General features: G+C 51.8%; 1 protein-coding gene across 1 annotated transcript; it reads left to right on the top strand.

The window, feature by feature from the left end:
- Positions 1-450: 450 nt before the first annotated feature.
- Positions 451-14271, top strand: LOC119100204 (ficolin-2). The gene is made up of 7 exons (XM_037223314.1): positions 451-565; positions 4347-4469; positions 6046-6642; positions 7007-7186; positions 7993-8223; positions 11150-11274; positions 13795-14271. The coding sequence occupies exons 1-7, from the start codon at positions 451-453 to the stop codon at positions 13909-13911; spliced, it is 1488 nt and encodes a 495-aa protein (XP_037079209.1). The 3' UTR covers positions 13912-14271.
- Positions 14272-14667: the final 396 nt, after the last annotated feature.

The following is a 14667-nucleotide window of genomic DNA, read 5'->3' on the forward strand; positions in this document are numbered from 1 at the left end:
GGCGGACGTGGAGGAGGCCACCACAGCCCGGCGTCTCGCCTCAGGATCGCGTCATAGTCGCCGGAGAGCCGTTGTGTACGTTGGCTATCGCGTGCGTTGGCTCGTTGTCGTCGGGCCGTGTGGACCACCCTTCAACGGTGAGTTGACGAGCCACGCGACAACCGCGGTGCAGTGGGTGCGTGGAGTGGGGCGCGCGCTGTCCTGAACAGGGTGCGGACAGTAGCAGCGACCGTGATTGATACAGAAGTACTCACTTGCCCCATTCCGATCTGTTTTGGATCATGCCCTTCTCCGTGGTCGTTCGTTTATGTGCCAACGTGAGACATCGCATGATTTAAAACAATGCATGGCACCACCGCGTAACTGCCACGGACACCATTGGTGCATGCTGCGGCGGACGCCACTCGCCACTCCTGTTTTCCGGAGCGTTTTCAGTTGGGATCTGCATTGATGGCGTTTATGTATGATTCGCCAGGGGCAGAATGGGTCCGAATCTGGATCGCAGCCCTCGTGGTCTGCTGCTGCTTCACATACACCACGGCAGCCTACAATAATAATAACAGACGTGAGTACAGAGCATCTTACGCGATCAGCCAGTGATTAGGCTTGTTGAGGCAGACAGGGGTACTGGAAAAACCGTGTTAGGTGTGGATACAATGCAGATTTCCTTAAGCATTTCCTCCTCAGCAAGTTCCGTTAGAAGTTACTTAGATATGTTTTTAAGTAGATTTGCTTGTTAAGTGCATTTGCAAGGAGCATTATGTTCGTAGATAATTCCATGGTAATGGTCTTATTCCTTGTAGGAAAACCAGGAAAATGGAAATATAGATGCGTAGATATTTCGGCAGCATGCTTTTATCGAAACGAACAGCAGAAGTGCTATTCGTTACGTTGCAAGTACGTTCGTTCCTCTGCTGTGTTTCGGTAAAGGCATGTTGCCGAAATATCAGCGCACGTATACCTCCACTCTCCTGCTTTTTTACGAGGAATAGTATTACTTTTGTCGCATCTATAGATATGATATTCATACAGGATGTGTTAAAAATTTACTACATATGTTATGCATGCACTCCGCAGTATTTCTTGAAACATCTCATGGTTAAGATTTTGGTTAAGTGTCCCCGATCTCACGGTTAAGTATTTCGACAGACAAGTAGACTGCAGGTATATAACCCAAAGCGAATGGGCATTTATTCTCAATGACACCAACTTAAGCAGGTACTTGCTTTGTGTTAAATTTTTTTTCCGAGCATCGTAGTTCGGGCACTTCTCGTGTCCTCGTTAGCTGGTTAATGCTTATGACAGAAGACAAGAGGACAAAGGATCAAGCCAAATGTCCATCTAAGAAGCTACAGCAACATGATGAATGGTGAAAGATCACCGTTGAAAAGAATCCTTGTCCCCAAATAAGCCTATCATTACATTTCACATTACGCATCCGATATTATACAAAAAAGAAAGTTGCTAACGGTATGAATTATTTACCACTTTTAAGTGGTGAAAGCCTACTTTTCCAGGCAGGATTTTTTCAGTGATTCTATGAAAGCATAAATCATACGTGTACACATAGACACAGTGTAGCTTTATTAACTGTAAGACTGAGATATGGCGATTTCAGCAGCACCCCTCAAATAAATAGATGGATTTTGTGTGATACATGGGATTGCGAGATGGCAAGGAAATGAGGTTCTGGATTTTATGAAATTTTAACGACGCCAGAACTGCTCGGGCTGGATGATTTTTCATCACACAACTCATATTCCTTGCAGTTTGATTTATCTTGTATTGCACGAATATAATTACGATGCATCGTCTCCGGTGTTTTGTATCAGCTCCGTCGAAATGTCATGATGGAAAACCATCCATTTGCGCTGGAAGCATCGGGGAAATTGTGGGATATATTCTGCAAAGCACACGTGTTTCAGAACTTCTTAAACCTCTCGCTGGTCAACGGCACCTTGCAGATTTCGTTGATTCAGTCTGAACGGTCCACGCTAGGGTTCGTAGCCGGGAACCAGATCGATAGACAGCTCCCGTACCAAACAAAGGGTTTGCTATTTTGGAGCCTAGGGAGCACGTCACGTGCAGCAGTTGATCATGCGATCCGTGAGCTGCACGTGAGCCATCCCTGGTGCAAAACAGCAGCAGCCCGTGACGGAGCGCGCAGCTGAAGGGATGAGCAGTGACAGGGACCAGTGCAGTCCCTGAGTCGTTGAATACGTCTCGTCAGCTGGTGGCACTCGGGCGCCACATCCGCGTCACAACTGCGTCACAAACTGCGTGGACGTCGGTGACGCTTCGAGGTACTGCGTGGCGTCCTGGCACCACTGCGTTCTCCGCTGTAAACATTCGCCGTCCAGACAAGATGAAAGGAGAGTTCTGGAAGCCGTATCTCAGTCAGGAGTGTGTCGTCGCACTCCGGTTGCAGTGCTATCAGGGCCGGGGAAGCGGCTTACGTTACGACGCCGCATGCTGGAAAGTACGAGCGATTACACCATCCTGTGGTCGAGTACTGTCAGTGCGGCTGTAGCATAGTCTTGCGGTCTTGTTTTCTCGGCAGCGTGCATCCACCCAGTGATATGATAGAAACTAACAGCAGAACAGTGCAGGCTATTCTTCTGTTTTTTTTCTTCAGTTGCTCTCAGCGATGGTTTCCCTCGATCTTGTGACGTTTGATGTGCGGGTGACACATTTATCCGAAAGGTCGTCAGCACTTCCCACGCTAGCCTTCTTTGAAAGCGCTCTTTAACGCAAATGTCATGATCATCAGACAGGGAGCTGACATGATACCAAATCTGATTTCAGTGCAAATAAGGTACACACGAGCGAAAACCGTGTAATGTCGCCAAGCATATTGAAGTAGCCGGTTTATCTTACTCTGGAGTTGCTTGTGTTTCGCTATCACATCCTTTATCGTTATATCACGTGAACGGTACGCCACGATTGGTCCTAGATCAAATTCGCGAATGTAAAATGACGAAAAGAAACACGATGACGAAAAAGGCGCCTTCGAAGCAAAATCTACCGCCTGTTTTGATCATCCTAACAACAACAGATAAAGTTCGCCTCTGTTTATATTAATTCTCGTAGATTTCGGACTTGTCAGTAAATAAAACCCCTGTCCCCGTAACTTCTGGTCTCCATAATTTGATGGCATGCCTTATGTGTTTGTGTGGGAGGGGGGGAGGGGTGCGGTCCCACTGTGGTAATATGATTTGCTGGGCAATGTGCAGAAGTCAGCCAAGTGGTGTTGCTGATCACCTGACGCAAAGAGATGAATTCCCTGGTTGCTGTTGTCAAAGGGAATGCGAAATGAAAAAAGCACAAACATGACCGAAATAAACTTGTTTATAAACTCAGTACGTCAGGTGTCTGTGGTAAGCGACTGCTGAGTGAATTGGCGAAATTCATACTAATGGACAGCTGTGCCCAAAACGCGTTCTTGCGCTCAGCAGATTGAGCGCTGTTTTCACGGACGCCTGAGGTCAACGACGTGCGGCATGGCCGCGCTCGGTCGTAGCGCCGCGCGTCCCGAGAGCGGCTGAGCCAGCTTCCGGGAGGTGGATGATAACGTGGGATGGATGGGGGCAAGGCCAAACTCATGATGGACTCCGGGTAGCGATACATTATTCCTTAGAACAGCATGGGAAAGAGCCTGCTGAATCACCCGCCCGCATTTGGCGGCCGTTTTGCGCCGCCCGGGGCGTCCGGCCGATGGTGCGGTCGGCTGGCGGGGGCGGCCAGCAGGCTCTTCGCCAGGCTGTAAAGTAACCAGGGGGGAATTTTTGGATTAGTTGACGTCCCGCACTCTTCATATTAGGAACCTAAGAGTGCTTTCATCTGCTGCCATCTATTGCTGCCACCTACTTATAATTCGTGCTGTCGAAGAATAAGACGTATGCCGTTTATATTTCGCTCCCTTCCTCCCCTACACACAGTGCGAACGATACAAAAAGTGAAGTGTTTATTTTTTCAAAATTCATCTCCCATAAAACTTTGAAAACACTCACAAAAGCATCAGTCCGAAGGAGTTCAAGTAATTTATCATCCGCTTCGTGCATATGGAAGTTCTAGAGTTGAATGGGCCTGTTCCGTGTCCAGTTCCGTGTTAAACGGGCCTGAACCAAGCTGAATGGTGCAGTTCCTCAGCAGTTCACTGATTCGACTCTCTCATGTGTGCCCGTTTCAGGGATGTGGTTGCCCGTGATGTGCTGAACACACGCAGGTAACCGTCATTGAATCCTGTCAAGCAGTTAGTTAATGCGTATGCTATACCTTGAATCGTGTTTTGAGTGAGACGATTGCACCGGTTCGAGGCTGACCTGATCGCCGGCTGCCTTCCACAGGTCTGCACCGCGTCAGCCTGAATGAGCTGCGCCAGGTCATTCGGGACGACCTCGTCGGGGTGGTGGAGAACGCACTCGTCTCCATGGAGATGGGCCGCACTGCGTCGGGCGCCATGAGGATCGGTGAGTTGCGTGATCTCAGCACCAGATGGCAGAGCTCCAGGTGGTGGAGAACGCACCCGTCTCCATGGAGATGGGCCGCACTGCGTCGGGCGCCATGAGAATCGGTGAGTTGCATGATCTTAGCACCAGATGGCAGAGCTGCAGGTGGTGAAGAACGCACTCGTCTCCACGGAGATGGGCCGCACTGCGTCGGGCGCCATGAGAATCGGTGAATTGCGTGATCTTAGCACCAGATGGCAGAACTGCAGGTGGTGAAGAACGCACTCGTCTCCACGGAGATGGGCCGCACTGCGTCGGGAGCCATGAGGATCGGTGAGTTGCGTAACTTCATCCCCAGATGGCAGAGCTGCAGCTGTCGTCCGGCCCGGCCCGGCACGGCCCGGCTCTGAAGGCCTTTTCTGATCGCTGCGCTCACATTCTGTGACATTGTGTACTGCCGACATACTGATGTGTGTCGCATGTCAGCTGCGAAGACACTGTAACTGGATTCCAGACGGCAGGAGATTTGTATCAAACGCATGCCACTTGCTTCCAAATTACACCACAGAGACAGGTAAGGGGAATTGTGATTGGCCCAAATTATCAGCTCAAGGACACTATGAATTGCTGCCTTGAGGTTCGCGTCCCAGTTCGCACTGGTAACTTGTAAAACCGTCGGAAAATGTCGCACGGGGCGTTATATAACAAGGTAGAGTGGTCTGCTTTCATACGGGGTCAGAGCGTTGCGTTCGAGGGCGTGCAGCGACGTTCTTGCGTCCGGACCCTTAATCGATCCTTTTTGATGGCGCAATATTGTTTATTTACGTGATCGAAAAGTTCAACAGGACGCGTTTGCGGACTTCGATATTTGCCACACATGCAAAACGTGGGTCCGTTCGCCGCCAGTGCCTGTTAAGACCTGCGCTGCGATGCAACACCTGTTCTGAACAATCCGCGCTATCTCGTAGATGTAATGTGGACTAAAGCACTGAAAACTTAGCCTGAAAATACAAATATTCACACAGCGTTTCGGTGAATGAAATCAGTGCAGTACAGTGCGAGGAATGTCCGTATGATATCTGCGTACATCACGCACAGTACGTACGTCGAGTTGAGCATTTAGAAGTGTTCGCTTGTCAATGCGTCATCGCTCGCTGTGGATGCCAAATGGGCTTCGTTATCGTTAGGATTTCCTGGCTGGGGCTAAGCAGCTGTGATGTCGCTACGGCCAGCTCCTTTCTGCGGTGTTTGGCGCCGGATCGCTCCCCGGCCACGCGTGCCGTGCGGAACACGCCATGTGATTTGCACATTTGTCAGAAAATGCGTGCTGCCCACCGTTAGACGGGCATAACCTGGCGTGACCTTTTGGCATTCGCGGCCCGCTAGCTCCCATGATAACTGAAGGCCGAGTACTATCGCAACTATAAACTGACAACGGCATGGTGCACCAGGTAACGTCCGGCGACTTAATCGTGAAGCACATGCAAACACGCCGTCGCGCCGTCGTATCGCGCTTGCGTGAGGCGCGTCCCACCCCAGTCTGTGTTGTAGCGCCTGCACTGACTGCCCCCCCCCCCCCCCCCGTCCCGTCCGCCAGACGAGAAGATCACTACCTCTGTGGAGGCGACTGTGCGCACCATGACCAACTCGATCCAGGAGACGCTGCGCCGGTTCGAGACGCGCCTGATGACGATCGAGGCGCGCCTGGACGGCTCGGACGAGCCGCTGGCGCGCAGCCGCTCGCGCCAGGACTTCGCCTGCAACGAGGCGCACGAGCGCAGCCTGCAGCAGGGCGTGGAGCGCATCACCAACATCTTGGGCTCCGTGACGGAGCGTGTCGCCGAGGCGCGCGACGCCAGCTCGGCCGCCGAGCAAGGTGTGACCCGACTCAACGAGCGCCTGCCAGCCGCCGAGAACAGCATCAAGCAGGAGCTGGAGCACTCGGTCGGCGTTATCGAGACGGGCGTGAAGCGGCAGCTACAGGCGCTGGCGCTGGCGGCGCCGCGCGCGCCCGAGCCGGCCGCCTGCCCCGGCCAAGACCTGACGGCCACCCTCAAGCGGATGGAGTCAGCGCTGACGTGGCAGATGAACAAGGTGGAGAACGCGGTGACGGTGCTGCAGACTGGCGCCGAGCGTCAGCAGGGCCGGCGGGAGGTGGACCGGGACGCCGCCCACCAGGTGGAGCCTCTAGAGCGTGAGTACCGCCGCGCGGCCGGCTCGGCCCAGCCCGCGGCGCTCCAGCCGAGCGGTCCGTGCCCCGCTCCTGCCGCTCACAGCGTCCGGAGCCACAGGTCCGCCGTCTGACCTGCAGCTAATCAGCGGCTAAACTAGCAGCTTTCCTTCGTGCACAGCCACGGTATTTATCAGTATGTTTGCCAGACATTAGCCTCGGACAGCTGTCGAGACGGACTTGAAAGTACCTCATTTTTGTAGCACTGAGCATGGCATTCCATGGAGCATGGCCTGTCATTAGTGCCCGCCCCGTGGTCACTTCTGGTGTCCTTATCCTCCCGAGAAGCCTCGTGCACCGGTTCGCCCACGCTCCCCTCCCGCTGCAGGCAGCCCAGAGACCCTGAAGAGCTGCGCTGAGCTGCTGGAGAGGGGTTTCACGGACAACGGGCTCTACTACATCCGGCCGGCGCCCGGCCTTGCCAAGGTGCGCGTCTTCTGCGACATGACGACCAAGGGCGGCGGTTGGACCGTCTTCCAGCGGCGCGGGCCGCACCTCAAGCGCGAAAGTGAGTGCACGCCCCGGCCCCGGCCGTCTGTCGGCTCCTTCTGGGCAGCAGGAGCATTGACGGCAGGCCCCACCTTCTGGTACACACACACACACACACACACACACACACACACACACACACACACACACACACACACACACACACACACACACACACACACACACACATATATATATATATATATATATATATATATATATATATATATATATATATATATATATACCGGCTTTTCGCGGGCTATCATATTTCGATAGTGGGTGCCGAAATGGAAACATGAGTGAAAGGTATATTTTCAATTTCAATTTTCAGCAAACACTTAAAATTTTCAAATGTACAGCAGGTTAATGAGTAATTCAATAACAGAATAAAAATGCGCCGCGCTTTATTTGTAATGCATGAAGATGTAACGCTAACAAAGAACATTTGGAGAATAATTGTTTTTGCAAATTTGTGCTTTCCAACTCATATCATGCGACTTTGTAGGCGTTTAATGGTAGTTGGCCTGGCAAGGGAGACCACAGAAATGTGCATAAAATTCCAGGAAAGTCCGCCGATGAGATTCCCAGACGCTAAAGGAGGGAGAGAGCCAACGTTTCGTGAATCCAGATCCGTAAGAGCCGGACAAGGATGGGTTTAATGCAGATTCGCAGGGGAAACTTAACGAAGCGCTGAGAAAGCTGTACTATCTCCTGGTTTCTCCACAACTCTGGGTTTTCCGTGATCTAAGCGTCTACGCCCTCGCTTTTGTGAGTGAGCTGAGCGCCAGCAGGCCTCGCCCTGATCTAGCCTCCGCCGCGCAGACTTCTTCCAGGACTGGGACGCCTACAAGACCGGCTTCGGCGGGCCGGAGGGCGAGTACTGGCTGGGTAACGCCTACCTGCACGCGCTGACCGCGCCCGGCCGGCACCGACTGCGGGTGGAGATGCTGGATTGGAACGGCGCCAGGACGTTTGCCGAGTACGCCGACTTCAGCGTCGCCGACGAGGACGACAAGTTCCGGATTCGGCTGGGCACCTTTAGCGGAGACTCGGGTGAGCACGGCTCCGTTCATGCACAAAACGCTATCCGAAGACCCGACCGGAGGTGGGTATATACATGTAGAATATAAAAGTGCAGTGTAGGATGACGAAGCACTTGATGACGCAAGCATGCAAGGATGACGCATTTAAAGATACTGAGCGGTCCCAGACTGCCCGCAACAGGGCAGTTTTGGTGAAAAGATGAGGGCAAGGGTCCAAAGAGATACAGGTGGACATCAGGAGTGTATTTTCGTGAGACGTAGGTGTGCACAAATTCTAGGGAAAAGCGGGTGATTACAGGACTGGATAGAAGTGACCATGGGACCGGCGACAGGCCGCGTGACCCGTCGTGACCCATACGATATTGGTGCTTACGAGACCTGAGCGGGGGAGAGAGTCCTCCGGGGTGGGGGATCGGGGTGCGGGGCGACGATCTCCAAGATATAAATGGCCACGTGACTGGACGGATGAACCGTTATCGCACCGGCCCAACGCCGCCTGTTACATAAGGGATGATCTCTGCAGGATGGCCGTGGAAAGTGACGGACGTGAATCAGGTCCGAGGCGGTGTTGGCGTCACAGAGAAGGGAGGGGCGGTAGTGCCGGGGTCCGAGCAGCCACCTGCTGACGGCAGTCGGCGTTTACCCGGGCGGAGCGGAGCCGGACACGCCACTGGCGGCGGCTGGCCGGTGCCGTCTCAGGGCTCCCACAGACTGCCCGGAGTCGGCTTACCGGCGTAAGCCGCCATCCCGCTGGTGTGCCCAAAAATGTCTGCAATTTTAAGCGGGCCGCGGATGCCAACCGGAGGATCATCGCAACCCGGACAGGGCCACGCTGCCGCCAGCCGGTGGCCCGCTAATCGTATTAGCTCGGCCGACGCGAAAAATCGTGATCATCCGCGGGAAATGCGGAACTGCAGGCGGATCTGGCGGCGCGGCGCCTGACCGTTGTATTAGCCGCGGATCGACGCGGGGGCCGGCTCGGCTCAGTGGCAGCACGCCCATCCGCTTTGCCGCGCGGCCTGATCGGCTAATCGGGCGCTGAGGGGGCGGCGCGCGCGGTCGCCGGCGACGCCGCCGGTGACGTGGCCGCGGCGCCGGCCGAAGCCGCCCGCCGCTGCCGACCGCAGAGCGCGGCAGGCGGGCGGACGAGACGCCGGCTCCACGGCCGCCGCCGGCCTGAGGGCCTCGAGGCTGGCAGACGTGCTATTATTCGTCCAGCTGGTATAAACTCATGCGATTTATTGTGAGATAGAAGGTGTGTGAAAAAGCCTAAGCGTAATGAATAACACCAAATGTGACTGAGATGCTGTCGGCGGTTTAGTATCTAATGCCGTCGGAAGCTGTCACAGAGGCGATTTTTTTTTGGCAAAAATAGATGACGTTAACTTGTAATCTTGACAATGACGTCCCAAAGGAGACAGCAATGTGTCATATATTGATATGGACAAACTTTCGAGAGGAAAGTCAGCCCGTGAACGAAAGGTTCAATTTCATATCATTGTATTGACGGAGGCAGGTATCATCTCATCCATCGTACTTTCCAGGGCAAAAGAAGAACCACGCAAGCTATTCGTGTTAATGTGTCAACACTTAACAGCAATTTGCAAAGAATTGTGAGCGTGATTTTTTATTAAGGTCTCGTCCGATCATCGACCTGTCCTACATCTGGCCAAAACCTGCACCAAAACGGGCTCGATGGCGTGTGTATCGTAGACTGGTAATTATAAGGTCAAAGGTACTTATTCCTTATGAATGATCGATATCTGGGTTTTCGAGCACGCCAACTACCTCAGTCCTGTTGTTCCATTCCGCAGACAGTGCTACTCCCTGCGGCGCAAATAAATTTTGAGGTCATGAGAGGTCATCTAGGATGAGTTGCTGTTTTGTTTTGCCCACATTTAGGGCTGGAAGTATACTAACTTGTGTGTAATGTTCTTTAACTTTAAATTTCATCAATGTCCACGGGTCAAACCCATGACTTTTAGTCCTCACTTTTCACACGCAAACTATAAAAGATAATTGAGAGGTTTTATATCCCTTCATTGCGTGCGTCGATTATGTGGTTTCATTTGGCACACGTATTATATTCTTTCACTTGGCGCATGCATTACATTCTGTCATCTAGAACATTATTTTGTATTTTTGTATTTAGGGCCTGTTGGAAAACAAACCGGCACCATTTCTGGCTAACGCATGTTGTACCAAAACATGAGTCATTGACATGTGTGCTGTGGACAAGTCATACGGGAGCCAAGAACTCTTCTTTCTGTGTTGTCCCGCTGTATGTACTACTCTTTGACAAGCAAATGAAGTTTGAAGTCATCATAGGTCATCTAAGATGGGTTTTGATCCCTGGAAGCTTAAATGCTCTGCGTTATCCATTTCTAGATCCGAAGAGATACAACCTTGTGTGTGAAGCTTTTACCCCTGAAGATCATCAACGTTTACCGCACAGTCATCAACTCTAATCGTTACTTTTCGTATGCAAACTGCAAAAGCATAATTGCATGGTTTCAAATAGTTTCTTTTCATGCAATCTCCGTCACCTGCAGTATATCTTTTTCTGCGGAAGCTGGTCATAAGAATGTGACTTAATGTCGCAACATGAGGTCAAATACCTCAATGCAGCATTCTTGCTAAAAAAGTGTATGTGTTTCCAAAATTTTGCATGAGATTAACTGGGGTGGAACTTTAAATCCAAACATCGATGCATAATAATGGCCGGATATGATCTTGACCTGAACTGTACTTGTCCAAATGACCTATTGGGTCAAAAGTGAGCCACATAAAATAGTGCCCTATTTTTATATAATTCCATTCCGTCTCGACATCTCAGGGTGCGCATCTGCTCACTCACACCAAGCCGGTTGTAAGCATGGTATGTGCGACCGCAGCGATCGCTCTGACCTCATAGTGACCTCTGACCACGGCGGCAGGCGACTCGATGACGATGGACAACAACCGGCAGTTCTCCACCCGCGACCAGGACAACGACGTTCTCCGTTACGGCAACTGTGCGCGCGCCCACAAGGCCGGATGGTGGTTCGGAGCCTGCAGACGGGTCAGTATACCAGCTCAGGGGGCTGCCGGCTCGCCGCGGCATCGCTCGGGATGAGCGCGGAGCCATGAAATACGCCAGGCTACCCTGCGGCATAAGATTATGGGCGCGATCGGCCGGCAGATAATCTCGAGAATTATCCGGAATGTTGGAAAATTCTCCGGAATGGCGTCCGGCACTGCCAACACGGCGGATTATCGCAGATGATTGTCCGTACCGGGAAGAATTCCGGATGATTGTCAGTATATATCAAGATGCCTGTAATACATCTTGACCATATTGATATGGGCGAGACGGATAATTTTTCGCCATCCATAGCTATGGCCGTTGGCTGTGTATGGCGCATTGGAGACGAATTCGGGGGATAATTTCTGGACCCGCCAAACGTAAATGGAGAATCTCCGTAGATGGTTATCGGCGATAAGATTATTTGTCGAATAATTTTCTCTCGGCCGAACGCTTATGTGCCAAAAGATAAGCTGTATAGACAACAGGCGTTGCCAAATTCCGAGAGAGCAGGGGATTTGGTGATGTAACGATATAGCAGTGGTAAGACTGTGACTTCGGTGAATAACAATACACCCAGGCACTCCGACTACTCACCACTGGTGCAGCATGAAAGAACGCAGGCATGCGCGCTCGGGATTCTGCTGCAGTATGAGTAGAATGATCGGTGGAGAGTGCCGGATTTGTCAGAATTGCAAATGCGCGATAAGTTCACAAATTAGAGTGATTGTTTTGGTGGCACTGAATTATAATCTATCATTTCATTAATGAGTTATGGTTAACATCATCTTTGAGGTATATGGTACGTCAATATAGACGTGCGGTTAAAATGTGGCTTTCTGGTGCATTCCACAAGTGCAAGGAAACGTTCAAGTTTTCCTTAGGCTTTTCTGGAAATAAATCACTGAAATACTTAAGTTTTTAGTAGCTGAGTTCACAACCTTTGCGTACAATTTTGTGTTGTGTTTTGTCCGTGTATATGCTCAATCTGTGAAAATGTGAGGATTCTGAACTTTGGAGACCCCACGGTAATGGCTTCTTTGTCACGATCGTTTCGCACGCATTTCACTCTCGGCCGCTCGACAACATAGGCCTATCGCACGCTGAATTTTGCAGTGCTGCCCTGCATTGATTGCATTATTTTGCCCTATCAAATGATGAAGCATATCCATCAAATACCATTAGTGGGTCGCGTTATTCGAAGCCCAACAAGGTGAGATGCATCAGTGAACGTGTAGTTCGGCCATATCTGGTTAAGTTGTTCGGCATAGATGGGTCACGTCTACCAACGCAGTGCAGTTAGCGTCAGCGCAGTCAGCTTCTGGAATTCTTGCGTGAGGCGTAAGCACCAAATATTTTGCCCACTTGGTCTTATCAGCAACATCCATCGCTGTTGTGTTATTGTCGATGCATTATTCAGCATGCTAGGGTTATATAAAGGTTCTTCCCACCGTCATGGCGCAGACAACTGCGAAGATAACGCCTTAATATCAATATGCTCACTTTTTTGACCCGATGTGTGTTTGGGTTCCAGCACAAGAGGAGATTGAACGATGAACCCTTACACTTCTGTGGAATGTAACATTACGCCTATGGTGCTGCATGGAAAGACCCCATAGGGAAAATCTATATCCCTTATCTTTTAGGGTGCGGCAGAGCCCTGGTCTTGTCCTGGCAGAGGCTCTTCGTATGGATATTTCATACACTGCCTGAAGCCACTTGGTGCGAGATACGCGACACAGCACTCCCTTGGCCTTAGCGTGTTTAGTTCCAAGGAGAGCGTCCTGTGGTACCCCTTGTATGGCGAAGGTGGGAAAAAGGCCAGTCTGCACAAATCTTAACTGGGCGAAACTTGTGTCTTTTATGATATGATACGGAGCCGATCGCACGGGTAAAACGAGAGCAGCGTCCCGCGCCCTATTGTGAAAAGTAGAAACGTGGCAGCCGGCCGTTGGCAGTGAACAAAGACGTCAGCGCAGGATTACCCACGAAGCTTCGGATTGCCTCCCACAGTGCGAGAAAGACCGAGCAGTAGCCAGAAATCAGTACAACCGCCTCAGCTTAATGTTCGACGACCGTGAAACGTTCTGCGATCCCAAGATCACGTTGCGGCGTGAAGTAACTGAAGGCTTATCTGAACGGCGCGGTGTCCCTGCAAGCGAACCTGAACAGTGCAGTATTACGGCAGGCTAACGTGAACGATAAATGCAATTGCAGGCTTATCTGAACGAGGCAGTGCCACTGCAGGCTAATCTGGGTGGCTGGGTGTCAATGTTTGCTAATCTGAACGGCGTAGTGTTGCTGCAGGCTTATCTGAGCGGTTCGGTGTCATTGGAGGCTAATCTGAACGGCGTAGTGTCACTACGGACTAATCTGAGCGGCTTGGTGTCATTGTAGGCCAACCTGAACGGTATGGTGTCACTGCAGGCTAATCTAAACAGCGTCGTGTCACCGCGAGCTAATCTAAGCGGCTTGGTGTCACTGAGGGCTAATCTGAGCGGCTTGGTGTCATTGCAGGCTAATCTAAACGGCGTGGCCCACGAGGGCAGGCACGACGGGCCGGATGGCATCAACTGGCTCGACTGGAAGGGCCCCAACTACTCCATCAAGGCCACGCGCATGATGGTCAAGTAGCGGGCGGGTGGACGTCGGGTGCGCTGCCGGCTCGTGGTCCGCCGCCGGCTCCTCCGGCAGCGCGGGTCTCGACAGAGCGGTGCCGCATGGTGACAGCAGAAGCTGGCCGTGGTGTCTGCCCGAGGCTCTGTCCTGTGGTCATGCGACATCCGCTGTATGTCATTTGCAGATGTAACGCAGGGGGCTGTTGTCGATTGTGACCGGTGTTTGAGCGCCTATGATTTTGAGCAGCAACGCTAACGTGTGTTAAGCCTGCCGCGTGACAGTCTATCGCTTCGTCCTAGCGCGCCGATGTGGTGTTCTGAGTTCTTGAGACTGAGTGACAGCTCCCGTAATAAACATCAGGCTGACAATCTCTCACTCCGAGTGCTGGATTACATTCAGCCGCCGCATGTCCTTTACCCGCAACCAACCCAAAGCGGCCGGATCTTCAGACCCGGATCTGCCTGGATCGAGGCGTATCCGAGGAATCACGGTTCATGCAGGGCTTAGGCCAGGTTAATGACAGTCAACGTGTCGGCACCAGCCGGATATCGCTCCCATCTGGTAGGCAGCAAGGTGATAACAACCACTCCTCAGAACGAGGAGAAAATGCATTTTTCGCCCATTAAGATTGCAACTTAAAACCAGCTCGTATCGAAGCAGCATGACGGGCGATAGGTGAGATTTATCTGCACGTGTTGCTGATCAGGACTTTCAAGACACACAAAGCATGTTCTCGTGTGAGTCGTGGTTGGAATCGTCATTGCACAATAA

This window comes from Pollicipes pollicipes, unplaced genomic scaffold (genome assembly GCF_011947565.3).
Source record: "Pollicipes pollicipes isolate AB1234 unplaced genomic scaffold, Ppol_2.1 Scaffold_4881;HRSCAF=5763_pilon_pilon_pilon, whole genome shotgun sequence".
In the NCBI taxonomy this organism is placed as follows: domain Eukaryota; kingdom Metazoa; phylum Arthropoda; class Thecostraca; order Pollicipedomorpha; family Pollicipedidae; genus Pollicipes; species Pollicipes pollicipes.

Coding starts and splice junctions, on each gene's coding strand:
- LOC119100204 (XM_037223314.1), top strand. CDS start 451: ATGGCGTTTATGTATGATTCGCCAGGGGCAGAATGGGTCCGAATCTGG. Junction 566..4,346: donor CTACAATAATAATAACAGAC/GTGAGTACAGAG, acceptor TGCCTTCCACAG/GTCTGCACCGCGTCAGCCTG. Junction 7,187..7,992: donor GCCGCACCTCAAGCGCGAAA/GTGAGTGCACGC, acceptor TCCGCCGCGCAG/ACTTCTTCCAGGACTGGGAC.